The 27,964-nt window shown below is 42.4% G+C and overlaps 1 protein-coding gene across 1 annotated transcript; it reads left to right on the top strand.

Moving 5' to 3' along the window:
- Positions 1-3: 3 nt before the first annotated feature.
- Rhoa (ras homolog family member A) lies at positions 4-27,072 on the top strand. Its single transcript, XM_041676814.1, has 6 exons — positions 4-196; positions 9,058-9,133; positions 19,863-20,020; positions 22,651-22,771; positions 24,600-24,730; positions 25,812-27,072. The coding sequence occupies exons 3-6, from the start codon at positions 19,865-19,867 to the stop codon at positions 25,983-25,985; spliced, it is 582 nt and encodes a 193-aa protein (XP_041532748.1). The 5' UTR covers positions 4-196; positions 9,058-9,133; positions 19,863-19,864; the 3' UTR covers positions 25,986-27,072.
- Positions 27,073-27,964: the final 892 nt, after the last annotated feature.

Raw genomic sequence — 27,964 nt, 5'->3', positions numbered from 1 at the left:
CACGTCGCTCCCCGCCCTCCCGCCACCGCCCGCCCTCGTTCGCTCGCGCTCCCCGCCCGCCGCCCGCGGTCCTCCGTCGGTTCTCTCCTTAGTCCGCCGTCTCCCGCGGAGCTGCCGGTCTTCGTCTCCGAGCTTGCGGACTCGCGGACAGGCGTCCTCAGCACGAAGAGGCCGGACTCGGAGTCGTCGCCTTGAGGTGAGCAGGAGCATTCCCTCCAGCCGCCTGGGCTCCGGGCCCTACCAGCCGGCACTTTTCCGGCCACCCGCCGGTGGCCTGGTCGCGTTCGCACCCCACCTGCTGCTCTCGGCCGGCAGCCCCTGGCCCCGGCCCCTGACCTGGCGCCCCGCGCCCGAGGCGGCGGCCCCGCCCGCGCAGTCCCCGGAAGCGCGCCCTGCCGCCTCCAGTCCCCCTTCCCCCGCCCGGCCGGGCCTGGTGGAGCCCTAGCCGCCCGCCCTCCCCGTCGCTTCCTCTCAGGGCTGTGCCGGGCTGGGCGGGGGCTCTCGGCCGGCCCGCGACCGCGCTGGGGGTAGCCTTGCCACTGAAGCGCGCGTGGCTATCGGGAGTTGGAATAGGCAAGAAACTCTTTTACAACTCCATTTTGCCTTTTACATTTTATGTGGATCATTAATCACCGTTTTATACCGGGTGAGGACAGTAAGGCTTTGGGTGGATTTTCTGTTTTCAGTGCTGTATTTCTTAGAGATTGTGTAAGTAAAAGATTGTTTTGAAATCTTAGCGGTTAAGACTGTATGGGGGAAGGTATTTTCCAGTTGGAAAAACATTTTAAAAATTATTTGGAGAGGTTGCATCAAAATAGATGCATTTCTACTTAAAGTTACTACTAATTAAGAATCACTTACTGATGGGTTCTCTTTTCAGGTAGTTTTCATGAAATTGCACTTTTTGCACCCAAAGTAGAGTTGAGGTTTGTTTTTTTAATTCATGTTCAGTAACATGAAGTGGAAAATTGGGACCAATTTTTTTGTTGTTCCAGAATTGGTTCCACTTTTATTTTCTAATTGTCCTGAGAATTTTATCCTTTTGGTTATTCATTTGGTTCTTTCTGTCGTCTGACAGTCTTTTGAAATAAGTGGTATATATATATATATATATATATATATCCAGTTTATAGTTGCCTGACAAACCTGGAGGGGGAAAAACTCATACTTTCAGGTGTTGAATGTGGTGGGAATTTTCAACCACTTAGTGTCACATGCCCAAATGTGTATGTCCATGTGGATGGCTTTTCACCTTCCACATGGCTAGTTTGGTGGTGATACTGTTTTGAGCTTTTAACCCAAGTATCATTGTTAATTAAAAAATACAAGGGTGGGTCTCACTAATGAAGTCTCTCAGAGAAGTTGTTTTGAGGATTTGTCTATTTATGTGGAGCAGTGATGTTTCTTGGGGACATAAAATATGGAGCTTGTTTTTTCTATTTTATTTTCCTCTTTGGTGCTTGAAATTAAACTGGGGCTTGGGGCATAGTGAGCAGGTGCTATATCTCTGAGCTTCTTTCCAGCCCTAAACTAACTTAGTCAAAGTCCAGTCAGTGCTCAACATAGCCTCTACCCAGAAATCTCCTGGAAGAAGAGAATAGGAATGTATCTAGTCTGCCGTTATCTCTCCCCATCGATGTGGTATTTTAGACAGGAAAAAAATCTTCAGGATTTATAGGCCGACTCCATTTGTAGGGGTGGAGACTGAGCTCAGGGACCTTTTTTCAAGAGAAAGGTTTATTAGTCCTCTGCAGAGAGAACAGTGGGTTGGTAATGACAGGAGAGCCACTTGCCTAAGACTTGAGAGAAACGGACACAGGGTCTGACTTGAGCCCTGGAAATTGCTTTGTAGATCTAGCTGGCCTCTAATTTTCACAATGCTCCTGCTTCTGCCTTCTGAATAGTCCTGGGATCATGGGGTGTGGGGCACCATCCTGGTAAGACTTAAAATTTTAGAAGGTCATATTGGACTAGAACTGTTTTCTCCATGTACTCTCAGCTACAATCAGGGGGTCCCGTTTTGTCTCCTGTTCTTCACCTTGCAAACTGCATATTTAGGGAGAAGCTGGTTAATCCATTTGCTAAACGACTTTCAAGTTTTTGTAATGGTCCTTTCCTTGCTTAGTCTTGCCTTTGAGTTTGTTACTTTTCTCTAGGACCCAGCCTCTGGGGGTTCACTGTTAGCAAAGATAACATAATGAAGCCCCCCTAGAATGCTTTCAGGCTGTTGTAGGCCTTTTTGACTGGATTTAAGTGGAACTGGTGAGGGTCTGCATGCAAATAGCAGTGATGTGTGCACATGTGTGACAGTGGTTTGTTCGAGTGTTTTCATAGTCCTCGTTCTTTGTCTGTTCGTCATTAACTCCTTCTAAAAGTTCATCCTGGCTTACTAGGGTGTAAATTATTAGAAGAGTAAAGTCTTCAGGTGTTTCTTAGTCCATGGGTGGAGTCGAAGTAGTGAGAGGAGGAGGAGGTTGAGTGTTGAACTAATCTTTGACTTGTTCTAAGCAGCCAAGAGATTGTTAACTTCATTGAAAGACTAATTTGAGATCAATGGATTTCGGTTGCAGTATAACTAATAGCAATGATGACAAATTATACATAAATGCTGAATTTAAAAATTGGAAGTGGGTCAGGTGACAAATCTATAATTGAAGAACTCGAGGATTGCTGATTTGAGGCCAGCCTGGGCTATATAACAAAATCCTGTCCCCAAAAAAGGGGGGGAATCCTAATAATGTCCTCTCCTCTTTATGCTCCTAATCAGTGGGCCTCAGTTGTTACACCAAAGTATTAGTGATAACTGTGTGTTACTTATCTGTTTTTGGTACTGGGAAGTGAACCCAACTTTGATGCTCGTCAAGCATTCTAGTGCTTAACTATACTGTTACCCTCAGTATAGTTTATTTATTTAACAGATTGTTTGGTCTTAGCCTGAGGCTTGAACCCAGGGTATTACACATACTCAGCAAGGGCTCTGCTGCTGAAGTATATTCCCAACCCTGATTGTACTTATGTTTTGAGATAGTCTCATTACACTGTCAGGATATGACCATGCACTCCTTTGCAAACCTAGGCTAGTCTTGAACTTTCAATCTTCCTCAGTCTCCCCAGTAACTGGGATTATAGGCCTATGCCATTAGGCCCAGATGTAACTGTATTTTGTTACTACTATTATTTATTTACCTATTCATTTATTTATTTACTTACCTATTTTTGGTTTTCCGAGGCAAGGTTTCTCTATATTACAATCCTCACTGTCTTAGAACTTGCTCTGTAGACCCGGCTGGCCTCAAAGAGATCTGCCTGCCTCTGCCTCCCAAGAGCTGAGATTAAAGGCGTGCACCACCACCCGTCTTTATTGTTTTTATGAGACAAGAGTTTCATTCTATAGGCCCATACTGCCCTTAAACTTGTGGCAGTTCTTCTTTATCCCTCCTAAGTCCTGGGGTTGCAGGTGTGAACTACCACGCCTAGTTACAAACATTTAGGCATGTATCTTACTGGTATGTTTTGGTGACATTAGCTATTTGTGACAGTAAATTTCAAAAATAGTTTAGTTAGCAATTCATGTAAAATCCTTCTATCTTCCTCCCTCCCCCCATAGGGTTTCTCTGTGTAACCCTGGCCATCCAGGAACTTGCTTTGTAGACAGGGCTGGCCTTGAACTCACATCTGCCTGCCTCTGCCTCCTAAATGCTGGGATTAAAGGCCTATGTCATCGAGGCTCAGCTGTAAAATCCCTATTTCAAGTGCTTCGAGTTCGATTTTTGAGACAGTCTTATATGTAGTTCTGTTTGACTTGGCACTCTGTAGTCAGGCTGGCTCACTCTTGCTTCAGTCTCTGTAGTGCAAGGAACCACTGTTTCTGACCCATTTTAACCTATGGTGCTGTAGTGTTTAAGCAAAGGTTGTATACTCATTATGTAGATCATATGAGTAAAGACAAGGTGGGCAGTAAAGCTGTTTATTCTCGGTGTTGGTTTCAGTTTATTGGTGTTTGCTCCAAATGATTCTGGATGTACTTAAATTTTTTTTGACTGCGCTTTTATATTAAGCAATCAAAATATGATCTACAGGATTATTAAATTGTAACTAATATGCAGTTCATACCAAACTGACTTGATTTGGGGAGAAAGGTTCGGATATCTTTTGAGAAGGGGTCTTGCTAGCAGAGCTAGATTGGGCTTAAACTCATGTCAGTCTTTTTGTCCACCTTCCAAGTGCTGGAATTACCAGCGTCTGCTACCACAGTTTCTTTTCCCCTATTGGGGTAGGTAGATATATTCAGGTTTATATATGATAGTATCTTAAATTCAAATGACGGTAAGAGGAAAAGAACCAGCTAGTGAAATAGTGGGAGGTAAAATGAGGTTAGAGAAATGGGCAGAGGCCAGATCGTGTAGTATCTTTAGGATGTAAATTTTTGGGGTTTGTTGTTTTGTTTTACTTTTTGAGAGAAGGTTTCTCTGTAAAACCCTGCTGTGCTACCATGCCCATTAGGTTTTTAGGTTTGATCTTTTTTCGTTTGGAACCTTTACACTGTAGCCTAGGCTGGCCTAGAACTCACTGTGTAGCTTAGGCTGGCGTTTTGGTTTTTCGAGACAGGGTTTCTCTGTGGTTTTGGAGCCTGTCCTGGAACTAGCTCTTGTAGACCAGGCTGGTCTCGAACTCACAGAGATCCGCCTGCCTCTGCCTCCCAAGTGCTGGGATTAAAGGCGTGTGCCACCACCGCCCGACTAGACTGGCGTTTTGACTCCTGGCAGTCCTCACAAATATTAGGGTTATAGACATGAGCCACCAAGCCTTGTCTGGCTTTGGGATTGTTCTGAGGTAAGATGGTTATTAACTGATAATTGTTGTTTTCTTTTGAAGTTGAGGAATAATACCTGGAAAAAAAATTTTGAAACAGGGTCTCATAGAGCCTGGGCTGGCTTAAAACTGGCTATGTAGCCAAGAATGACCTTAAATTTCTTGATCTTCCTGCCTGTATCTTCCTGGTTCAGGCATTACAGATGTATGTGATTATTGTGGCTTTCTGTGAAGTTGGCTTAGAACCTTGTGATTTTCCTGTCTCTTATCTCCTGAGTGGCATGGCTTTATACTCGGTGGAGTTAGTTAAAACTCCTTTTTGTTGTTGTGTTTTTGTTTTTCATTTATTTATTTTTGGTTTTCCAGACAGGTAGCTTTGGAGCCTGTCCTGGAACTAGCTCTTGTGGACCAAGTTGGCCTCGAACTCACAGACCAGGTTGGCCACTGCCCGGCTGTGTTTTTGTTTTTTAAGATAGAGGGGAAGTTGGCAGACTGGAATGGTGGTGGCTGGGCTGTAAGAAAGCACTTACTGCTTTTGCAGAGGATCCAGATTTGATTTTCAGCACATACGTGGTCCTGGGCATCAGGCATACAGGTAGTGCACAGATATACATGTAGGCTTTTTCTTTTCTTTTCTTTTTTTTTTTCGAGACAGGGTTTCTCTGTAGCTTTGGTGCTCGTCCCGGAACTAGCTCTGTAGACCAGGCTGGCCTCAAACTCCCAGAGATCCGCTTGCCTCTGCCTCCCAAGTGCTGGGATTAAAGGCGTGTGCCACCACCGCCCGGCGTCTGACCAGTTTTCATGCATGCCTGCAGTCCCAGCTTTCAGGAAGGCTGAAGCAGGAGGATTGTTCCAAATTTGAGGCCAGCTTCAGCTACATGTAATATCTTATCTCAGAAGAAAACAACAAGGAGTAGAAGCCCTGACTTAGGGTTTTTGTTGCTGTGGTGAAACATGGTATCCAAAAATAATTTGGAAGAAAGGCTTACACATCACAGGCTATTGAGGGAAGCCAAGGCAGGAACTCAAGGGGCAGGAACCTGGAGGCAGGGGCTAATGCAGAGGCTGTGGAGAAGTGCTACTTACTGGCATGCTAAGTCTGCTTTCTTAGAGAACCCAGGACCACCAGACCAGAGGTGTCCTCACCCCACCGATTAAGAAAGTAACTTAAAGGCTTGCTGAATCCCATCTTCCCCCAGGGTTTCTCTAACAGCCTGCTGTGGCTGTCCCAGAAGTCACTTTGTAGACCAGGTTGGCCTTGAACTCAAAGAGAACAGCCTGCCTCTCCCTCCCAAGTGTTGGGATTAAAGACACTTGCCACCACACTGCCTGGGTCCCTTCAGCTGAATCCTTTTTTGTTTGTTTGTTTGTTTGTTTGTTTTTGTTTTTGTTTTTTCCGAGACAGGGTTTCTCTGTAGCTTTAGAGCCTGTCCTGGAACTAGCTCTTGTAGACCAGGCTGGCCTGAACTCACAGGCCTGCCTCTGCCTCCCAAGTGCTGGGATTAAAGGCTCGCGCCACCACTGCCGGGCCCTTCAGCTGAATTTTATGGAAGCATTTTCTCAGTTGAGAGTCCCTTCTCTGATGACTCTGGATTGTGTTAAATTAGCATAAAACTAGCCAGCACAGGCCACTTGTAAAGAACTTGATTATTAAGTATGAGCCCTGAGTTGAACTTCAGTACCTTGATATTAATGAATAAAACTTAAAAAGGAAATGCTATCTGGTAAGGCCAGTCATTAAAATGTTAACTAGTCTAGGTGGTAAGATAAAGTGATCACTGTAAGTCTTATAACTTGAGGTGATTAAAGATTTATATAATGGGGCACTAGAGATACTCAGTGAAAGAGCACATCCTACTCTGCACACTTATGGCTGCTCATAAACATCCATAACTCCAGTTCAGTGAGATCTGGTGTCCTCTTCTGACTTCCAGGGGTATCAGGCACACGTGTACATACATAATTTCAGGCAAAACACTTATGAAAAAGAAAAGAAAAAAAAGGTTTGTATAACAGCATCAGTAAGGTCAAAGTGTCTGCCATCAGGCCTGACAATTGCAGTTCTATCCCTGGGACCCACATGTTGGAATTTAATAGAATCAGCATTCATATGCCATGCTATGACTTCTATGTGTAGCGTTCGCTTGTACAAATACACAAATAAATAAATGGGAAGGAAAAAGTATTGTCATGAGACTTTGGTGTGTCCAGTATGGTAGTTTCCTCCTTGAATCCCAACACTTTGGAAGCAGAGGGAGCTCTTGAGTTTAAAGCTATCTTTGTATGTAGTGAGTTTCCAGGCCAAGCAGGTCTATGCAGTGAGACCCTGTATCAAAAAAGAAGAAAACATTGGGTATAGACCAGTTGAGGTGTCTCCGCAAGTAAAGACGACTGCCACGGGAGCTCTGAGTTTAATTCTTGAGACCATACTGTGCAAGAGAACTGAGTTCCCCAAGTTATCCTCTGACCCTCCGCACGACACAAAACAATAATTGAATGTTTTTTAAAAAGCCTTTTCTTAAATGGGGAAATTTGTATATAGAATTCATCTATTTTACTTTAAAAGAACAGCATGCATTATATTTGAAAAGTAAGATTGATGGCAACATTAATGGACATGCTAACATGGAAGGGGAGAAATTAAATTCATGGGGTCATACCCTAGACAGAGAACCTAGGACTGCTAGGAGGAAGAGACTTAGCCTCTCCCTTATTGGTTGTCCATTGTAGAGTTGTCAGCGCTGAAACTATCCACACAAACAATAAAAATAGACTCAGAAGGTTGTGTTTATATATTTGTGCGTACATATACATACATAAGTATGTAACAATAATAAAACTATCAACTTGAGGGTGTGTGGGGCATATGGAAGGGAGAAGGTGATGTAATTCTATTTCAAACAAAAATCTTTTTTCTTTTCATTTTTGTCATCACCACCACCACCACCACCACCCAGCCAACACACCGTTTCTGTGTATCATTGACTGTCCTGAAACTCACTCTGTAGACCAGACTGGCTTCAGACTCACAGAGATCTGCCTGCCTGTGCTTCCTGAGTTTGAGAGTGTAGATGTGTACCATCATGCCAGGCCTTCAATTAAAAATATACTTTTAAAGTTTTTTTTTTTCTTTTCTAAGATAGTGTTTCTCTGCATAGTCTTGGCTGTCCTGAAATTCACTTAGACCAGTGAATAGCCTTGGACTCTCAGAGATCCGCCCACTTCTGCTGGGATTAGAGCATGTGTCACCATGCCTGACTAACAGTAATTTTTTTTTAAGAGAAGGTCATGGATAGTATAAATGGTATATTTTTATGATGTTTACTGGAAATTAGCTTTTCCTTTGATACCACTAAGTTGAGCAAAAGGTTCGGTGTATTCAGTATTTGGTTTCACCACCCACATCCCACCACTACAGCCAAGGAAAGCTTCTAGAGGTGTAATGACCTTAATACTGCTTTACAAGAGGTACTAAAGACCACCCTCACCAATGATGTAATCATCACTGAGGGAATCATTTCATCAATGGTGGAATTCTTGAAGCTACCAAAGCTTCAGACCAGTGCCAAGAGCATCTTTGTGTGCTTGCTGGCGCACGTCTTTAATCCCAGCACTTGGGGCTAGGATTAAAGAGGCAGGCGGATCTCTGTGAGTTCGAGACCAGCCTGGTCTACAGGAGCTAGTTCCAGGACAGGCTCCAAAACCACAGAGAAACTCTGTCTCGAAAAACAAAAAAAAATTGTGATGAGTCTTTGTTTCTCTCAGGTTGATGAAGGTAGTTTGGCTTGGGCAACAAATCAAAACAATCGAGATTGATAACAATAGTGACCCCCCCCCCCCCAAAAAAAAAAGAAAAGCCAAAGCGGTGGGCTTCTGCAAAATCGATGGCAGGGGGTATGTGTTAAAGCAGGTTCACCCTGCAGGTCACAGCTCCTTTGACAAGCCTCTGTCTCTAGAAATATGTACATTATGGTTCAATTATGAAGTAGCAACAAAAACAATTTTATGGTTGGGAGTCACTGCAACATGAGGAATTAAGTTAGAGGGTCACAGCATTAGGAAGGTTGACAAACACTGTCATAAAGTGATAGGTTGTAGTTGTGTAGTGGTTAAGGACTATAGCAAAGAAAGCAAGTTTCAGAACAGGTTCCAAAACTACAGAGAAACCCTGTCTGGACTGTTTTTTGTTTTTTTTTACCTTGTTTTTGTTGTTATAAAATGAACTTGTTTTTCTTAATTTTATAGCCTTGCATCTGAGAAGTTCCAGGTACTTTGTACAACCACTGTCACAGAAGCTGTGTGTTTTCAGTACCTTTGTAAGGTATGTAAAATAAATATTTCTTCCTGTATTTTCTTTTCCTTTTCCTTATAGTGAGGTATCATTATTAATAGAAATTTGTGGAAATTTGGGCACTATTAATAATTACTATTAGTGATTCTCTTGTCCTCCAATCTTGAGGGGATTTCATTTTTTTTTTTCTATTACTTATTTTGTGTCAGGATGACTGTGGAAGTCAGTTCTCTCCTTCAACCTTGTGGGTACCAGGGATTGAATTAAGGTCTTCAACCTTGGCAGCAAGGACCTTTATCTGATGACCCATCTTGCCAGCTCCATTTCTTTTATATTTGTTTATGTTTGGTTTTGGGAAGAATGTGGCAGTAAGAGGACAAAATGCAAGAGTTGGTTCTCTCCTTTCATCATATGGGTTCTGGGACCTAACTAGGTTTGTTCAGCCTTGAACAAACCTTTTTTTTTCCTTTTTTTTTTTTTCTTTCTTTTTTTCTTTTTCTTTCTTTCCTTTTAAGATGGGATCTTGTATAGGTCAGGTTGGTCTTGATCTTTCTGGTTCATCTGCCTAGCAGTAAACATATAAACATATCTTGCTGCTGGTTTTGGTTAACTTTGAAATTTTTGTCATGGTATGACCGGTGGTGGTGGTGGTGGTGGTAAAGATAGTTTGCGGTTTTATCTTTACTTATTTGATAAATGGTTACTAAAAAACTATTATATACAGAAAGTATGCCAGAACATATCTGAAGAAAACAGACTGTCCTGTCCATTGAGGGATTTTAGTTCCTTTAGTTGCTTTTTTTTTTTCCTTCCTTCCTTCCTTCCTTCCTTCCTTTCCTTCCTTCATTTTAGACAAGGTCTCACTCTGTAGCCCTGACTGACTTTGTACTCACCATGTAGACCTCAGCCTAGCTTCAGATTTAGAGATCTGTCTGCCTTTGCTTCCTGAATGCTGGGATTATGTGTATGTCACCACATTGGGCCCTGCCTTATTGGAACTTTCCATTTGGTGTCACTGACTGGCCAGCAAACACCTGGAATCCTATTTTTCCCTTTCTCCTGACTGTGGGCACGTGTTGCCATGTCATCCTTTTTTGTGGGTATTAAAGCTTCACACTATGTTTCTCATGTTTGTAGTGCAAGTGCTTTACCAGTTGACCCTGTTCCTAGAAAATAAGTCTTCATTTTCGGCTTCTATTCCCATTTTTGGTTTTTCAAGACAGGGTTTCTCTGTACAGCCCTGGCCATCCTAGAACTCACTCTGTAGACCAGGCTGGCCTCTAGCTCAAAGTCTCACCTGTCTCTGCCTTCCAAATTCTGGGATTAAAAGTGTGCTCCATGACTGCCTGGCTGTTTTTTATTATCTTTGAGACAGAAAGGGTCTCTTATATAACTCTGGCTGTCCTGGAACTCACAGAGGGTAATTTGTGGAGTGTTGATTCTCCCCGTCCACCGTGTGATCAAACTCGGGTTTGATCAGGCACCTCTACTAAACTGCTTACTAACACTATTTTTACTTTTTCATTCTGACTTCTGCAAGATTTCCTGTATTGCACTTGTGTCTTAACACTGGATCTTACATAGTAACTCAAGCTGACCTAGAACTCATTGTAGTTCAGAATAACCTTGAAGTCTAGGCATTCCTCCTGCCTTATCCTTTCAAGTGTCAGCATTGTGGGTATGAGCTACCACACCTGATTTGTCATTTGTGTCTGTTTTTTTTTTTTTTTTAAGTCACTGGCCACCTTTCTTTTTTTTTTTTTTTTTGGTTTTTCGAGACAGGGTTTCTCTGTGGCTTTGGAGCCTGTCCTGGAACTAGCTCTCTAGACCAGGCTGGTCTCGAACTCACAGAGATCCGCCTACCTCTGCCTCCCGAGTGCTGGGATTAAAGGCGTGCGCCACCATCGCCCGGCTCTGGCCACCTTTCTTATTCAGACATGTTTGGCAGTTCCCCCTCTCTGTTTTCCATTTATTTATTTATTTATTTTTGCTGTGTCTTTAAAAATGTGTATATTTTGTATATATTGATGCTTTGTCTGCAGATGCCAGAAGAGGGCACCAGATAACCTGAAATGTTGTAAGCTGTCATGTGGGTGCTTGGAATCAAACCTGGGTCCTCTGGAAGAGCAATCAGTACTCTTAACCACTCAGCCATTTCTCTATCCCTACTCTACAGTGTTTTACTGTGTATCCTAGGCTGACCTCAAACTCTGAATCTTTCGTTAATCAACCTCCTCACTGTAGAATTACAGGAGTGTCCGAGTTCATTTTCTTTTTAAAATCTGTATATGCCATGGGTCTGGGGAGATAGCTTGCTCAGTAAAGTGCTCACTGCACAAGAAAGCCTTAGCTTAGTCCCCAGTGTCCACGTAAAATAATATCAGCACCGGGGAGAAAGAGAGACAGGGCCTATGTGAGCAGTGAGGCTTTCCAAATGGATAAGCTCCAGGACCCAGTAAGAGATCCTGTTTTAAAAACAAAGTTGTAAGACTCCTGAGGAATGACAACTGAGGTTGACCTCTGGCCTCCATGTGCTCCTTCGTACATGAACACACACATTAAAATAATTTTTTTAACCAGGGTCTCACTATGTAATGTATTGCTGGCTTACCTGGAACTCGCTTTGTAGACCAGGTTGGCCTCAAACTCAGAGACTACCTACTTCTGCCTCTCAAGTGCTGGGATTAAAGGCTTACACAACTACACCCAGCAAAATAAGCATTTCTTTAAAAAAATTTATTTTTGCATTTTTCACTGACCTATAATAAATTTTAAAAGGCTGTTGTGCCGTAGATTGGCTTTATAAAGATTGTTTGATTCTAAAATTTTGTTTGTTCATGGCTGGAGAAGTGGTTCGGTGGGTAAGAGTGATGCACAGAAAGCATGAAGACTTGCACCCATGACAAAAAATCTAGGCATGACTATGCCAGCCTGTAACCATAGCAGGGGGTGTGGGAGGTGGAGGCAGAGATAGGTGGATCCTAGGAGTTCTGGCCAAAACAGTGAGCTTCCAGTTTAGTCAAAGACCCCCATCTTAAGGAATTAAGGCAGAGAACATCCTTAAGGTTCATGCACCTACACACTCAAGTGCATGCACCAGACACACACACAGATTTTGTTTGATTTATTTGAGTACTGCCTATTATGTACTTGTCCAATAATGGTGAACAAGACAGATAATGTTCTTATGTTGATGGATTTTGGCAGAGGAAACCCTGGAGGAACATGATACATGAGGCTGAGAGAAGTGTGAGGTACTAAGGGAAAGCACTAAACGGCCCTGATCTTTGTTGGGAGCTGAGGAGAGGCTTTGAAATATGGATGTAGCCCTAAGCATGGGCTTAACCAACAGAGAAGGATAGATGCTTTATTGTTTTGGCATTCTAGGCTGTGGGTTTTAGAATTCTTGAAATTAATGTATCCAGAATTTTTGGTTATTTCCTTATCTACAGTACAACACTCTGCCAGAATTCAACCAATTATATTGAGACACATAGGCAGAACACTCCTACACATAAAACAAAACAACAACACCAAAAAAAGAATTCTAAAAAAATTAACATTGGAGGATTGAGAGATGGCTTGGCTGCTAAGAGCACTTGCTGTTCTAAGTGGTGGTTCTTAACTTTCCTCATACTGCAACCCTTTAACATAGTTCCTTATGTTGTATTGGCCCTAACCATAAAATTGTTTTTTTGCTACTTCATAAATGTAATTTGCTACTGTTATGAATCATAATATAAATATCTGATATACAGGATATCTGATATGTAACACCTGTAGAAAGGTCCTCCAACTACCCTCTTCCAGGGGGTTACGAGCCACAGATTGAGAACCATTGATCTAGAAAAACCAAATTTGGTTTCTAGTGCCCACTTGGGGCTCATAACTTTCTATAACTCAGAGTTCCAGGATTCCAATGCTCTCTTCTGACCTCTATGGGCACCAGAGTCCAGAATACATGCAGGTAAAACACCCATACACATAAAATAAAAATTAATAAATCTTAAAAGAAATTAACACAGAAAAAAAAAAAGGTTTGGAAGAAGTGTTACTGTATATATATCCAGCTTTTTGGTGTGTGTGGGGAGGGTGTTTCTGTGTAGCCCTGGCTGTCCTGGAACTTTCTTTGTAGACCTGGCTGTCTTCAAACTTGGAGATCCACTTGTCTCTGCCTCCCAAGTGCTGGGATTAAAGGCGTGTGCCACCATACCCAGCTGAGTCTTGTGATTTTTAAATTTTCTGTCAATTTTTTCAGCTTTGATTCCTAGAAGGCTGGGCAACTTTACTTTTGTTATTTGAGACAAGATTTCTCTGTGTAACTACTCTGACTGTCCTTGAACCCACTTTGTAGATCAGGCTGACCTTGAACACCTCTGTTTCCCAGAGTGCTGAGATTAAAGGTGTATGCCACCACCACGCTGAAAATTTTGCTTCCCTAATAATCATCAGCATCGTGTATATTTTCTTTCAATTTAGAGAAAATGCTAAGATGTATAAATTTAAGCATACGTGTTTGAGAGATAAAGTCTCAGAATTATATACTTGAAATAATATCAATAGGATATGTGTTATAACCTCAAATTTGAGGGAGGCATTTGAGACAGGCTTTCTCTGTGTAATAGTCCTGGCTATCTGGAACTTGCTCTAGACCAGGCTGGCCTTGAACTCATTGAGATTCATCAGCCTCTGCCTCCCAAGCGCTGAGATTAAAGTGTGCACCACCATTGCCCAGCCTATACCTCATTTTTTAATGTTAGCCCTTGAAAAATGAGATTGTTTTGCATTTTGTGTGGTGTTCAAGTGTCTAGAAATAGTAGAAAGCTTGTTGTAATCATCACTTTCTTCCGTGTAATTAACCTTTTGAAGATACATAAGGTAAAATTATAATTATCTTAAGTGTGCTGGAATTAGCAATTTTTAAAGATATGGTTATTTTATCTGTTTGGAAGTTTATTCATTATCTTTCTAAAATATTATAAACATCTTGATCCTGCAGAGACATAGTAATTCAGGTGAATTATTTCCACTTCTGTTCTTGGCTGGAGGACTATTTTGTGCCTGCTGGTAATGTTTGGCTAAAAGAGTCGTGTGTGTGTGTGTGTGTGTGTAATGTATACAGTTTCTGTCTACATGTATGTCTGCTGGTCAGGAGAGGGTGCCAAATCTTTTTACAGATGGTCGTGAGTCACCTTGTGGGTTGCTGGGAATTGAACTCAGGACCTCTGGAAGAACAAGCAGTGCTCTTAACCACTGAGCCATCTCTTCAGCCCTGTCTAATAAGAGTCTTTAATAGGTAGTAGTACCACCTTAGATATCTTTTTTGGCTTCTGATATGTCAAAAATAGGCTAAAAATTTATTGAAGAGGTGGATATGCTGTCAGTGTTAAAAAGCATTAATACCAGCACTTGGGAGATAGAGGCAGGTGGATCTCTAGAGGCAGGAGGCTAGCCTGACCTCCATAAGTAAATTCTAGAACAGCCTATTACATAGAGAACCCCTATCTGGAAAAGGGAGAAAGTATTATGATCTATGTAGAGTCACTTGTGGGTTTGTTTGTTTGCCTGTCTGTTTTAAGGGAGGCTTCTTTGTGCTTTGGAACCTGTCCTGGAACTTGCTCTGTAGGCCAGGCTGGCCCCAGACTCACAGAGATCTGCCTGCTTCTGCCTCCTCAGTGCTGGGATTACAGGTGTGCACCACCACCGCCTGACTACTCTTTCACTTGTATGTTAAGTCCCATTCCCTTTAACCTCAAAACTTGTAGCAGTTCTTCTCTGTTATTTACGTCTGCATAAAGCCCATTAGGCAGACTTTGATAATCCTGGGTGGGTGCTGGCAAATGGTAGTCTATATTGCCGGCAGCTGTGAGCCACTGTGCTATTTTTTATTTATTTAATTTGCAAAAGATTACTTCAGAGCTTAGGTGCCATTACTCGAATTCATACCAAGTACGGTAGTTCTGTTGAATTTTCTCACTGCACTAAGTGTAGAGATTATAGATGTGCGCCACCATGCTGTTTATTTGTGTTTGGCTGTTTTGCCTGCATGGGTATGTGCACCATGTACATACCTGATGTTTGCAGAGGTCAGAAGAAGACTTCATATCACCTGGAACTGCAGTTACAGACATCTGAGAGTAGCCATGTGGGTGCTGTGAACCAAATCCTGGTTCTCTGCAAGGGCAGTAAGGTGTAGTCCCCCCCCCCCCCCTTGGGGTCTGCCTCCCAGCTCCCAAATAAGCACATGGAAGCTTATTCTTACCTATGAATGCCTGGCCTAACCGTTGCTTGTTTCTAGCCAGCTTTTCTAACTTAAATTATCCCATTTTTCTTTAACTATGTTTTGCCTCTGGGCTTTTTACCTTTCTTTAATCTATATAACTTTCTTTCCTTCTTGCTTCATGACTGTCTGGGTGGCTGTCCCTAGCATCATTCTCTCCTTTTCTTGCTCTTCCTCTCTAACTTAGATTTCTCCTATTTTCTCCACCTGCTAAGCCCCATCTATTTCTTTCTCCTGCCTAGCTATTGGTTGTTCAACCCTTTATTAGACCAGTTGGGTATTTTAGACAGGCAAAGTAACAGCTTTACAGAGTTAAACAAATGCAACATAAAAGAATGTAACAAAAACGCTGGGCGGTGGTGGTGCATGCCTTTAATCCCAACACTCAAGAGGCAGAGACAGGCAGATCTCTGTGAGTTTGAGGCTATCCTGATCTACAAAGCAAGTTTTAGAACAGGCTGCAAAGCTACAGAGAAACTCTGTCTTGAAAAAACCAACCGCACCCCTCCCAAAATCTTTGCATCATTAAACAAATATTCCACAGCATAAAGAAATATAACACATCTTAAACTAATTCCACAACAGTAAGTGCTCTTAATGGCTGAGTCATTTCTTCCACATACATAGATAGATGACCCTTGCATCTTGTACCATCTTTTTTTTTGCCCCCCCCCCTTTTTTTTAAAGTTGTGTTTCATTCATCCATTGCTGTATTGCCAAGGATGACCGTGAGCTTTTGATTCTTCTAGTTTCCCCTCCTAAGTGCCCGGCCTTATAATCCTGCCTCACTATCTTAGTTATTGTTGCTGTTGCTGTGATGAAACACCATGAACAAAGCAGGGTGGGGAGGAAAGGGTCTGTTTGGCTTATACTTCCACATCATGGTTCATCATTGAAGGTAGTCAGGACAAGAACCTGGAGATAGGAACTGATGCAGAGATCATGAAGGAATACTACTTACTGGCTTGCTCATGTGGTTCTTATAGAACTTAGAACTACCAGCCCAGGGACACCATTACCCACCATTGATGTGGGATTCCCCTCTGTATGCTATGAACCTAAACACCATGGACTGGGTCTTTCCCATCAATCACTAAGAAGATGCATTTTTTCATGCCTCTCAACCAAAGAATGGATAAGGAAAATGTGCATTTACACAATGGAATTGTACACAGAAGAAAAAAATGACATCTTGAAATTTGCAGGCAAATGGATGGATCTAGAAAACATATTGGGTGAAATAACTAAGACACAGAAAGACAAATACCATATGTACTCACTCATAAGTGACTGGTTAGCCTACAATTCACAATCCCAGAGAACCTAGACCACAATGAGGACCCTAAGAGAGACATACGTGGTTCTAATCTATATGGGAAGCAGAAAAAGACAAGATCTTCTGAGTAAATTGGGAGCATGGGAACCATGGGAAGGGTAGAGGGGAGGGGAGCTAACTCAATAAAATCAATTTTTTAAAAAAATGGGTATGTCCTTTCAAAAAAGAAAATGTATTTTCTCAATTAAGGTTCCCTCCTTTAAAAAGACTATAGTATGTGTCAAGTTGGCAAACCATCTATCATATCCCTTTTTAAAAATACCAACTTTTAGGGGCTGGAGAGATGGTTCAGTGGTTAAGAGCACTGACTGCTCTTCAGAGCGCCTGAGTTCAATTCCCAGCAACCACATGGTGGCTCACAGCCATCTGTAATGAGATCTGGTGTCCTCTTCTGGCTTACAGGCATACATGGAAGGAATGTTGTATACATAATAAATAAAATAAATAAATCCTCAAAAATAATTAAGATGCCAACTTTTAGCCAGGCAATAGTGGCTCACACCTTTAATCACACCCAGTACTTGGGAGGCAGAGGCAGGTGGATCTTTGTGAGTTTGAGCCTAGGCTATAGAGTGAGTTCCAGGATAGCACGATTCAGAGAAACCCCATCTCAAAAAAAAAAAAAAAAAAAAAGGGAAACCAACACCCACACTGCACTTAGTGTGTGTGTCAGAGAGTCAGAGCCTCTCCCTGGCCTGGAATATACCAAGTAGCAAGTAGTCCTGCATAATGAGCCCAGGGGATCTTTCTGCCACCACATCTGGCTTTGTTGTTGTTTGTTTGTTTTGATATACAGGGTTTCTCTGTAGCTTTGGAGCCTGTCCTGGGACTAGGTCTTGTAGACCAGGCTGGTCTTGAACTAACAGAGATCCATCTACCTCTGCCTCTCAAATGCTGGGATTAAAGGCGTGTTCTACTGCCGCCTGGCAACATCTGGCATTTTTAATGTGGGTTCTGGAGATCAACTCCAGGCAAGCAAACACTTTACCAACCCAACTGAACTGTCCCTAGCCCCGGTTTTTCATTGTTTTTTGCTTTGTTTTGTTTTGTTTGAGATAGTTTCTCTATGTAACAGCCTTGGCTATCCTGGAACTTGCTAGCCTCAAACTCAGAGATCCACCTGCTTCTGCCTCCTTAGTGCTGGGATTGAAGTCATTCCTGACTATGCCTGGCTCAGATGTGGTTTTATGATACAAGCTCCAAGAGAGACCTAAGGCTACACTTTGCGGCAACACGTAATTGGGAAGGGGTTGGTTTAGGGCCAGAAAAAAATCGAATGGGTAAGTAGGGTGCTTTCTGAGGAAAGAAAAGAGGTTTTCAGTAAAGACCTTTCTTTGCACTGAGGCAGTTAGAAATGTTCAAGGTTAGCTAGTGAGTAGGGGAAGGTGTTTGGTGTAAAAAGGTGGGAGACTTGGCTGGCAAGATGGTTTAGCCAGTAGAGGCAGTTGCTATCCAGCCTGATAACCTGAGTTTGATTCCTGGGCTCCACGTGGTAGCAAAGAAATTTCCTGGAAGTTGCTCTCTGACCGCCTACCACCCATTCTCTGACGTGTGTGCCTTTCCTCCAACAAATAAATGAACAAATCAATGTAGTTTTTAATTTTTTTCAAAGGAAATGGGAAGAGAAATGTTTGTGTTGTAATTTTAGAAAATTCTGAATACCAGGCGTTTAGGCATTGAGAATATCCTGAAGGCTTGTGGCAAACATGGAGCCCAGCCACAGGAACAGGATCACTGTTGTACTATGTGTGTGCGCGCGCATGCATATTTATGGAGGTTCACTAGTTTGTTTCTTCTACCACCTGGGTCCTGGGCACCCTTTTCCAGAAGATGGCATCAGATCTCCTGGAACTGATGTGGTGCTCAGAATTAAACCTAGGTCCTTTGTAAGAGCAGCCAGTGCTCTTAACGGCTGTGTCTTTTCAGCCCAACTACAAATACCTTTATGCCTTAAGTCATAATGCTGCTCAAATTTTATTTTAAGAGGCATAAAATCCCAAGTATAATTGAGTATAGTCCTAGCTAGGTTTTGATAAATGTAGACAGGGCTCATATAATAAACATTATTATATAGACATGTGTGCATTGGCACATGTGTGGAGGTCAGAGGACAAGTTGTACTACTAGTTGGTTCTCCTTCTACCCTGTGAGTCTGAGGAATTAACCTGAGGTTGTTATGTTTGATGGCAAGTACCTTAACCAACTAAGCCATTTCATCACCCCAGCCTCTTGCTGATACAGTCTTAGAAACAGGCTCTCATAGAGCCCAGGCTGGATTCAAACTTGCTATGTAGCTGAATATGACTCTGAGCTCCTGATCTCTGCTTTCCAAGTGCTAGGATTACAGGGGTGTACTGCCACACCTGGATATTTTTTCTTGGTGTTTTGATACAGAGTTTCACTATGCTCAGACTGTTCTTAAGCTTTTTGGTTTTGTGTAGTTTTGTGGTCTAGGGTTTAAAAAATGTTAGTGAAGTGTTGTACGTCTGAGCTACATCTGCAGTCCTTGAATGTACAGTGTAGTTCAGGCTTAAAATCATGTCCCATTATGCTTTGCAAAATTTATTTTTGTTTTTATTTTTGAGATAACATATACTATATCTTATGCTGGCCTAGAACAGACCCTATGTTGGAAGTAAGCCCCCTCTCTGGGCCTTCCAAGTGCTGTGATAACAAGCATGAGCCACCATGCCAAGCTGTAAAACTATTCATTTTTCTGATTGTTCATTGCTAGTGTATAAAAATTGCTATCTCCTGACAGGCTTTTTCTATGCTGGTGATCTGAGTGCAAATCCTCATGCTTGAGCAGTAAGCACTTTACTGAGACAGTCCCTTGATTGATAGATTGTTTTGTTATTATTTTTGTTTGTTTTGTTTTGCTTACTATGTAGCTCTGACTGTCCTGAACTTACTGTGTACACTAGATTGGCTTCAAAATTTCTTAGATCTATTACCATGCCCAGTCCATATCCTACAGTATTACATCATTCATTGTGATAATTTATGTGTTTTGTTTTATTTGAGACAAAGTCTTATAGTCCTGCTCCCTTTTCTACGCCCACAGCTACTGAAATGTGTCGTAATCTGAGGCTGCTTATGTATTCTTATATATTCTATATAATTCCTTTTGTTTTATGTTTAAGTGATGGCTGCCATCAGAAAGAAACTGGTGATTGTTGGTGATGGAGCTTGTGGTAAGACGTGCTTGCTCATAGTCTTCAGCAAGGACCAATTCCCAGAGGTTTATGTGCCCACGGTGTTTGAAAACTATGTGGCAGATATTGAAGTGGATGGAAAGCAGGTAAGTTCAAGTTCCATGATAACTGATATCTTAGTATGTTAGGTACCTATTTAATTGAATAAGCCTTTTTTACACAGTGTAGCAAAAATGTTAGGAACAGAAATCCATTTTCCTCTGCCACTTTTCTTTTGGGACTTGGGTTGGTTGATTTATTAGTGGTTGGTTTTTGAGACAGTTTCATTTACCTCAGGCTGGTTTCTATATCACTCTTGAACCAAGGCTGGCCTTGAACCCCTGATTTTCTAGGCTCCATCTTATTTCTTTCTTTCTTTCTTTTTTTTGGTTTTTCGAGACAGGGTTTCTCTGTGTCTTTGGAGCCTGTCCTGGAACTAGCTCTGTAGACCAGGCTGGTCTCGAACTCACAGAGATCTGCCTGCCTCTGCCTCCCGAGTGCTGGGATTAAAGGTGTGCGCCACCATCGCCCGGCTCATCATTCTGAAATGGGGTCCAATATTCAGGATTTTCCTCCTCTTGCCTTCAATGTGAGATAATTACAGGTGTGTGCAGTAATGCCCAGTAGTGTGTAGTATGTTAGATTCACTGCTTAAAGCTCCAGAATTTCACAAACAATACAGAAAATACAAGATGGGCTTGGTAATTCATGTCTGAAACCCTACAGAGTAAATTTCAGATCTGGGGACTTAAAGAAATGCTCTTTGGGGGGCTGGAGAGATGGCTCAACGGTTAAGAGCACTGGCTGTTCTTCCAGAGGGCCTGAGTTCAATTCCCAGCAACCACAATGTGGCTCACAACCTTCTGTAATGAGATCTGGTGCCCTCTTCTGACTTGCCAGCAGAATACTGCAAACATAATAAATAAATAAATAAATGAATGAATGAATGAAAAAGGAAATGCTCTTTGGATGCCAGGCAGTGGTGGTGCACGCCTTTAAGCCCAGCATTTGGGAGGCAGAGGCAGGTGGAGTTCGAGGCCAGCCTGGTCTACAGAGCTAGTTCCAGGACAGTTAGTTCTACACTGGCTTTCTTTCAAAAAAGAAAGAAATGTTCTTTCAGAGTTCCTAGATTCAATTCCTGTCACGTCCATGGGCATCAGGCACATAGATGGTATATATATATACACACACACACACAAAACATTCATACACATAATATAAAAACAAATATTTTTTAAGTTCCAGATCAGCCTCAGCTAGTAAGAGGTTACTCGTAGGTAAATGAAACCAGGGCTATAGCTCAGCTGGTAGAGTGAATGCCTCTGTTCAACCTCCAGCACCACATAACCAGATGTGATGACACATGTTTCTACTTGGCAGGTAGAAAGTTTGATGCTAGCTTTGGAGTACATCAGATTTTTTTTTTTTTTTTTGGTTTTTTTGAGACAGGGTTTCTCTAGTTTTGAAGCCTGCCTGAAACTAGCTCTTGTAGGCTGGCCTCGAACTCACAGAGATCCACCTGCCGCTGCCTCCCAAGTGCTGGGATTAAATGCGTGTTCCACCACCGCCTGGCATTAGATCTTATTTCTTACAGTAAAACTAACTAAAAAGGTATTCCAGCCTAGCACATGGCGTACACAAGTAATCCCAGCACTTGGCAGGTAGACTGCAAGTTAGAGGCCAGAATGGGCTGCAGAATAAAACCCTGCCTCCTAGAAGGAAACAATCCTGGTAGGGTAGCACAGGCCTGTAGTTGTAGCTACTCATAAGGTTGCGGCAGAGACATCACAAGTCATGGCCAGTGCACATGGGAGACTGGTTATGTAGCTCAGTGGTAGAACAACTTGCCTAACATACCTGTGGCCCAGTGCTGGGCTGGGGGCTGAGAGCCAATGTATTCTTTGAAGGTGACCCACCATTGCAGCATATTGCCATCCCAGTCTGCATGGGTGCTTGGAAGCAAGTGTTTCTGGGAACCTAATGAAAAGACTTTTTTTGCTTGTTTTTGTTTTTCAAGATAGAATTTCTTTATAGCCCTAACTGGCTCACTCTGTAGACCTTGAACTCTCATATGTCCCTTCTTGCTGTTCAAATCCATGACCTTTTTTCATTGTGCGTGTATGTGTATGTATTTCTAAATACATAAGTACAACATAGTCTGTTTAATGTTAACTTTATGTTTTCAGAGCTGACCGTTTGGCATTGATAGCTAGTTGTATTCTTTTCTCAGGAAGACTGTTTTCCCCAGCTCAGCTGAGTTACCCTTAGTTCTTTTTTTTTTTTTTAAATATTTATTTATTTATTATGTATACAATATTCTGTCTGTGTGTATGCCTGCTGGCCAGAAGAGGGCACTAGACCCCATTACAGATGGTTGTGAGCCACCATGTGGTTGCTGGGAATTGAACTCAGGACCTTTGGTAGAGCAGGCAATGCTCTTAACCTCTGAGCCATCTCTCCAGCCCTACCCTTAGTTCTTTGTGTAGGATTTTATAAACTACAGTATTTTATTAATTGAACGTTTTGAATTGTAGCACTTTATTCTGTTAACAAATATACCATTTTAATAAAATAATACTGTTTAAATACCCTGTTATTTGATTTGATTCTCAGAAAGATGAATAGCTGTTTCTACTATTTTGGACAGTCTTTTGTGTAAATGTAGTTAGTGACCTTTTTTTTGAAAATGGGTGGTAATATTAACATTGCACTTGTGTGGTTGTTTTTCCTATCACAGGTAGAGTTGGCTTTGTGGGACACAGCTGGACAGGAAGATTATGATCGCCTGAGGCCTCTCTCCTACCCAGACACGGATGTTATACTGATGTGCTTCTCCATTGACAGCCCTGATAGTTTAGGTGAGCGGCCTTGCAGACTAGTCAGTTTTCACCGTCTGTTTAAATGGGAAAGATCTAGGTTTTGGGGTCCTTTTTGGGTATCAAGTGGTGAAAAACAGATATTCTGACATTCTTTCAGAAAATGAATCATGCTAGGTAGTGGTGGCACATGCCTTACTCAGGGTTCTGGAGCCTAGCAATTGGAGCATGGGCTTGTGGATTCCATTTTATTCTCGGTCTCTTGACATGTACGTGTGTGTGTGTGTGTGTGTGTGTGTGTTGGAAGTGGTGTTAATTTTTTCTTGAAATGTTCACGTGGTGGGGGCCAGTGAGGTGGCTCAATAGGTAGAGACATCTGTTACCAAGCCTGATGATCTAATTTGGTCCCCAAGACCTAACATAACATAATAGGAAAAAAATGACTCTTATAAATTGTTCTGTTCTCTGACCACCACAGATATACTGTGTAGCACATGTGTGCTCGTACAGGTACACACTAATAAATGAGTAAATGTGATAGACCTTTAAAAGTGTTTTCATACTGCTAAGATTAAATCTCAGGACCTCCCACATGCTTAGATTTAGGTTAAGTATTGTGTTTAAATACGTAATTTGGGTCTGGTTGAGATTCCATAGATGGTAAAAGTGCTTGCTACTCAGCCTGAGGACCTGAGTTCAATCCCTGGTTATTAAGTGGTAAAAGCAGCAAACCACACCTGCAAATTGTCCTCTGAACTCAACACTGAAATGGCAGAGTGATCTGTGCACACTGGATAACTAAATGTAAAAGGTCTCTAATGCAGTGGTGGATCTAGGACCAAAATTGGGCAAAGCTTTTGGCTGCCTGTATCTCTTCATAGTACTTTTGATTTTCGAGATAGGGTTTCTCTGGGTAACGGAGCCTTGACTATCCTGGAACTTGCTCTGTAGGTCAGAACCTACAGGGATCTGCCTGCTTTTCTCTCCAGAGTGCCAGAATTAAAGGTGTGCGCCACCAAAACCCAGTGGTCATGTCCATTATTACCATTGCAGGAATTATGGTGAGATGCAGGCTGACATGGTGCCAGCAAAGGAGCTGATAGTTCTCTGTCACAGTAGGCCAACCTTGAACACACAAAACCTCAAAGCTTTTCTCCACAGTGATGAGCTGCTTCAGCAGGACCACACTACTCTAACACGACCACACCTCCTAATAGTGCCACTCCCTTTAGGCCAAATATTCAGACTCGTCAGTCTGTGGGGGCCATTCCTATTCAAACCACGACAAGATTTAAGAGCAAGGTGGAAAGAACATGACCTTGGCTACTATGATCTTTCTACTAGCAATGACAGGCACAATCTGTGGGACAGAATTTTGGTGTGGGGGTTTTTGTTGTTGTTTGACACCGGGTTTCTTTGTGGTGTAGCCCTGGCTTTTGGGGCTTGCTTTGTAGACCAGGCTGGCCTCAAACTTAGAGATTCTCCTGCCTCTGCTTCCTGAGTGCTAGTATTAAAAATGTGTACTGCCACCATCTGATTTTGCCTTTTTCTATAATTTTGAGATTAATAGATTTTTTTTACATTATATAAGACCCAAAATGTTTAAGTGTGGGGTGTGGGTGTACACAAATGTACTTGCCAAGGTGCACATGAAGGTCTGAGGATAGTAAGCAAGAGACAGTTGTCTTCTACCACTTGGGTTCCAGTAGGTGGCAAGCACCTTTACCTGCTAAGTGGTCTTGTCAGCTCCCAATGTGCTTTTGAAACAAAAATGAAAAAAGAAATGTCCTTATAGTTTAATTAGGATTCTTGGAGTTCTTCAAAATTGGATTAGAATTTATTCTCAGATTTTGTGCATTTTCTCTTTCAGAAAACATCCCAGAAAAATGGACTCCAGAAGTCAAGCATTTCTGTCCCAATGTGCCCATCATCCTGGTTGGGAACAAGAAGGATCTTCGGAATGATGAGCACACAAGGCGGGAGTTAGCCAAAATGAAGCAGGTATGTATGGGGGCAGGGGGAGCTCAAGTGTACAGGATCTCATTTGTATAGCCTTAGCTGGCCTGGAATTCAGAAATCACCTCTCTGTCTCCTGGGTGTGGGATGAAAGGCATGCACCACCACACCTAGCTTCCCTATAGTAGTCTTAAAACTTTATCACCCAGAATAAACCCTCATAAACCATATTGTTTTATAATTCCAGAAGTTCTTTTCTGCCTGTCCAACTTTGATTGGCAGGGGCCTGACCAAGGGGATTCCCTAGGTCTCCTTACTCACTGAGGTTGGATGTCTCTTAGCCATGTTCTAAGGAGTGCCACCCTGGAAAGGAGCCATCCCAGCAATAGTTACTCCTTTAGATGCAGACACTTCCTTTCCCTCTCCAGTGGCCAAAGGATTGGGAAATCCTAAAGATAGTTATTAGTCCAGACAGAAATTCCAAATTCCATTGTAAAAAAACAAATCTTGACTTTTCAAGTACCAGGTGCTCTAATGTCAGAGCTTCTCTGGTGAAGGAGGAGTATTTAGTGAGTGTCTTTAACCCAAAGAAACCAGGTGTCCACTCCTCACCTCAGTGTCATGGCAGGCATAGCCATTCATGGGTATTCGGTCTCTGTACAGATTGACAGGCAGTAAGAGCTTTTGTTATTACCTAACTTGTTGTTCCCGTGCAATGTACTCAATAAACTGTTCTTGGGCTGGGAGTACAGTTCAGTGGCTTGCCTAGCACCAGTGTATGACAGAAACAGTTATTACTTGCTCTGGATTTCCTTACTCAAAATCTCCCAGTTTTTCTGACCTCCTCTCTCTGCCTACAATAAAAAAAGTAGGTTTAATAGACATACTAGTTTCAGGGTGTAAATATAAATTTGAGACTTTTATAAAACAGTTTAAATCTGGATTGGTTTAACTCTTTTTTCAGCCAAGAGTATTGCAGTGTTCCTTTAGTCCCAGCTATTGAGGCAAGAGAATCACCAGGTCAGCAACGTAATGAGACCCTATCTCAAACAAAATAGTTGGAAAAACAGTCTTAAATGCTCCATGTCTCCATAAGTAAAACTTAAGCACTCTCTCTTTCTTCTAGGAGCCGGTAAAACCTGAAGAAGGCAGAGATATGGCAAACAGAATTGGCGCTTTTGGGTACATGGAGTGTTCAGCAAAGACCAAAGATGGAGTGAGAGAGGTTTTTGAAATGGCCACGAGAGCTGCTCTGCAAGCCAGACGTGGGAAGAAAAAATCTGGGTGCCTCATTTTGTGAAGCCTTGTGCAAGCACAGCCCTCACGCGGTTAATTTTGAAGTGCTGTTTATTAATCTTAGTGTATGATTACTGGCCTTTTCATTTATCTATAATTTACCTAAGATTACAAATCAGAAGTCATCTTGCTACCAGTATTTAGAAGCCAACCATGATTATTAATGATGTCCAACCTGTCTGACCAGCCAGGGTCTTTCTGACACTGCTCTAACAGCTCTCTCTGCACTCCACCTGACACCAGGCGCTACATCAAAGAATTTCTTAACTTCTTGCTTCTTTCTAGAAAGAGAAACAGTTGGTAACTTTTGTGAATTAGGCTGTAACTACTTTATAACTAACATGTCCTGCCTCTCCTCTGTCAGCTGCAAGAACTCTGGTTGAGTCACCGACTGCTCCCAGAGCTTTCCTCCGCAGACCCCATGGCAGAGCTCTGGGAAAGGCATCCAGTTTTTTGAAAACTTGCTCAGCCAGAAAGGCCCAAGTCCACGAAGCTGTGGCAGAGTTACAGTTCTGTGGTCTCATGTTAGTTACCTTATAGTTACTGTGTAATTAGTGCCACTTAATGTATGTTACCAAAAATAAATATATCTACCCCAGACTAGATGTAGTATTTTTTGTATAATTGGATTTCCAATACTGATATTTGTCATTCCCACAGAAAGTGTATTGTGTTTTTTGGTTTTTTTTTTTTTAAAGAAAGTGTATTTGGAAATAAAGTCAGATGGAAAATTCATTTTTAAAATTACCATTTTGTCACTTTCTCTGATAAAATATGGCCATATCTCCCCCTATTTAGTCCTATATTATCATCCCAGTACCCCTTTCCAGACTGGACTAAGTAAATAGGAATTTGGTTTCACGCCTGAGGCAGTTACACCTTGGAGGTGGCAAAGCCTTTCTCCCCTGGACTGCAGGGTCTGGCTCTAAATCACAGTGCTCCTTTCTCCACACTGTATCCAAGGTGCCTCCCAGAGAAGCCACCAGTTCTTAAGGGTGGCCAGGGAGGCTTTCTCTTCTCTCCAGCTGACTAAACTTTTTTTCTGTACCAGTTAATTTTTCCAACTAATAGAATAAAGGCAGTTTTCTAAACTTCCTGTATCCTGGTGTGTGTTTTGCTTTCAACTAGGCTAGGGGCAGGAATATGGGAAGACTCAGACTCGCTGACCATCTCTCCATGGAGAGGTTCCTTGAGTGGTGCCAGCTCCTCCCACTCCCACACTCCCAAGAATATAAAATGACTATCCTGTACACATGCAAATCTAAAAAGAGGATTGGAATGCCCTGTAGTGAGATGAATGGGGAACCAGGGACTGGATTTTCTTGACTAATACCAAGATGCACTGGGGGCAGAAAAATAGACCACCAGAGGCATTGATATTACAATGCTTTTGTGCAGGGTTCTGAGATGAGCTGGATTGGAACCTGGGACCCTGAATGCCTCTTCTCCACTCTCCAGTTTACCCTTACTAAAACAGCTGCAAGAACTCGGCCTAATAGCCAGTTTGCAGTGATATTAAAAACACTACACAGCCGGGTGGTGGTGTACACCTTTAATCCCAGCACTCTGGAGGCAGAGGCAGGCTGATCTCTGCGAGTTGGAGACCAGCCTGGTGTACAGAGCTAACTCCAAGACAGCCAAGGTTACACAGAAACACAGTCTCAAACACCACAGAACAGCCATGGTCAAGGACCTTAATTTCTTTAGTCCAGGCACTCCGCGTAGGCAGAGGCAGGAGTTTATTGATTTGGAGGCCAGTCTGGTCTATGGAGTGAGTTCCAGGACAGCCAAAGAGACAGAGAAACCCTGTCTGTCTCCAGGCCACTCTCTACCCCTCAAAAAACACTACCCAAGCCTTTTAATCTCTGCACTTGGGAGCCAGAAGCAGATGGGTCTCTGATCCCAGCTAGTTTTTTATGTCTTTAAAGCTGTACAGCCTTGGGGTGGAGATATGACTCAGCGGTTAAGAGCACTGACTGCTCT

Source organism: Microtus oregoni, unplaced genomic scaffold (assembly GCF_018167655.1).
Source record: "Microtus oregoni isolate MIOR12 unplaced genomic scaffold, Mior012 000028F_ref0000031, whole genome shotgun sequence".
NCBI lineage: Eukaryota > Metazoa > Chordata > Mammalia > Rodentia > Cricetidae > Microtus > Microtus oregoni.
This window is presented reverse-complemented; position numbering and strand designations above follow the sequence as displayed.